The sequence below is a fragment of the Mandrillus leucophaeus genome, unplaced genomic scaffold, assembly GCF_000951045.1.
Source record: "Mandrillus leucophaeus isolate KB7577 unplaced genomic scaffold, Mleu.le_1.0 Scaffold79, whole genome shotgun sequence".
Lineage (NCBI taxonomy): Eukaryota > Metazoa > Chordata > Mammalia > Primates > Cercopithecidae > Mandrillus > Mandrillus leucophaeus.
Genome location: NW_012108585.1, coordinates 933,330 through 934,856, shown reverse-complemented (window position 1 = coordinate 934,856; position 1,527 = coordinate 933,330). Strand labels below are relative to the sequence as shown.

The window sequence follows — 1,527 nt, the reverse complement described above, 5'->3', positions numbered from 1 at the left end:
TAGCTGGGACTACAGGCGCCCGCCACCATGCCCTGCTAATTTTGTGTATTTTTAGTAGAGACGGGTTTTCACCATGTTAGTCAGGATGGTCTCAATCTCCTGACCTCATGATCCACCTGCCTCGGCCTCCCAAAGTTCTGGGATTCCAGGCGTGAGCCACCGTGCCTGACCAATGACCAGCAAGTTCTTTAACCCAACATAAATGAAATAAAAACCTTAATCAAGAAGTTACCAATTAGACATACACACAAATATCTATATGACAATTACATTAATCTAAGTTACAATTATGACTAAGTCATCCATTAAAAGAAAGAATCTACTCAAGTTTTACTGAACAGAGAATAATGTATTTTCTTCCAACTGCCAAGAGTTTGGTTAAATGTGAGTTATATGAGTTAACAGGCAAAGCTAAATGTCTATCCTTAAGAATAACCATAAATAAAGATTACCAGTAGATAGCAATATGGATTATAATGGAATAAGCCATTGTATTCACTAAGTCTACTTGTATAAGCTCAAAAAGAGGTACAATAAATGTAAGTCCAGCAGTCAAGGAAACAAAAATATCAGGAGAGCCAAATTCCTTTGAAATTTAACAAAAATAACAAACGTTCAGCAGGTCACATACAGATGGAGACAGAAACAAAAGATTAGGACAGCTGTGGCTGACCTAGTCCATGGCTTTTTACCTGAAAGCTGGGGGCTTTTATTCCCCAAGGAACTGCTTCGACTAGATTTGCTGCCTTTGCTTTTAGTGGGTCGTCGTCTTCTCCCTGAAAGGGGAGCAGCTGGGGGAATAATAACAGCAGGGGGCACCTTGCCCAGTTTGGTATACAAAGATTCAATTTCATGCTTCTGGCGACTCTGCAGGTCCTGAATCTCTTTAAGATGTCTATGAAAGATAACCAAACATAATTCAAAATCCCATAATCCTCTTCATTCAAACAAGAATTAACAGCATATTCCTAAACCTGCTTTCAAGTATGTACTAGTTACTAATGAACATTTTCCCTAAATGTACTACCATGAGATTATAGTTTGTCAACTCACCTTGCTGGCCTGCATTACCCAAGCCATATTACAAGCTCCTAGCCAACAACAAATGGTTGATAATGTATTAGGAGGAAAACACTTCCTGACTTTTGAGGCCATGCACACAATAGCTGAATTTGCTACTCTGATCCAATTTGCCAAACAAAACCTGCCAACATAATCATACATCTAAGTGCCATTACCAGATTCATTTAGTGAACTAATAAAGAGCAGTTAACAGTGATAAAATATGCTATTAATACAAATAATAATACAATAACAATACAGTAACAATAACACAGTAATAATATATTAACAATGAAGAAGTTCTAGAACTAGAAATGCTATGGGTCTGTATTGTATAAGTACAAGAGAAGCTGCCTGTGCCTCTGAGTCAGAGGTTGGGAATCTTTTGTGTGTGTGTGTGTGTGTGTGTGTGTGTGTGTGTGTGTGTGTGGTGGCTTCTGTGGCACTCACTGTCTCTTTAAAAAA

The 1,527-nt window shown here is 38.2% G+C and overlaps 1 protein-coding gene across 2 annotated transcripts in view; it reads right to left on the bottom strand.

Annotated features, from left to right (window-relative positions):
- Window positions 1–1,527, bottom strand: part of LOC105529876 (serine/threonine-protein kinase WNK1) — a 163,518-nt gene that overhangs the window by 12,370 nt on the left and 149,621 nt on the right. For both annotated transcript variants that reach the window (XM_011967139.1, XM_011967140.1), the window contains one exon: window positions 693–895. In XM_011967139.1, the coding sequence (XP_011822529.1) occupies window positions 693–895 (203 nt within the window). The remainder of the gene's footprint in view (window positions 1–692; window positions 896–1,527) is intronic.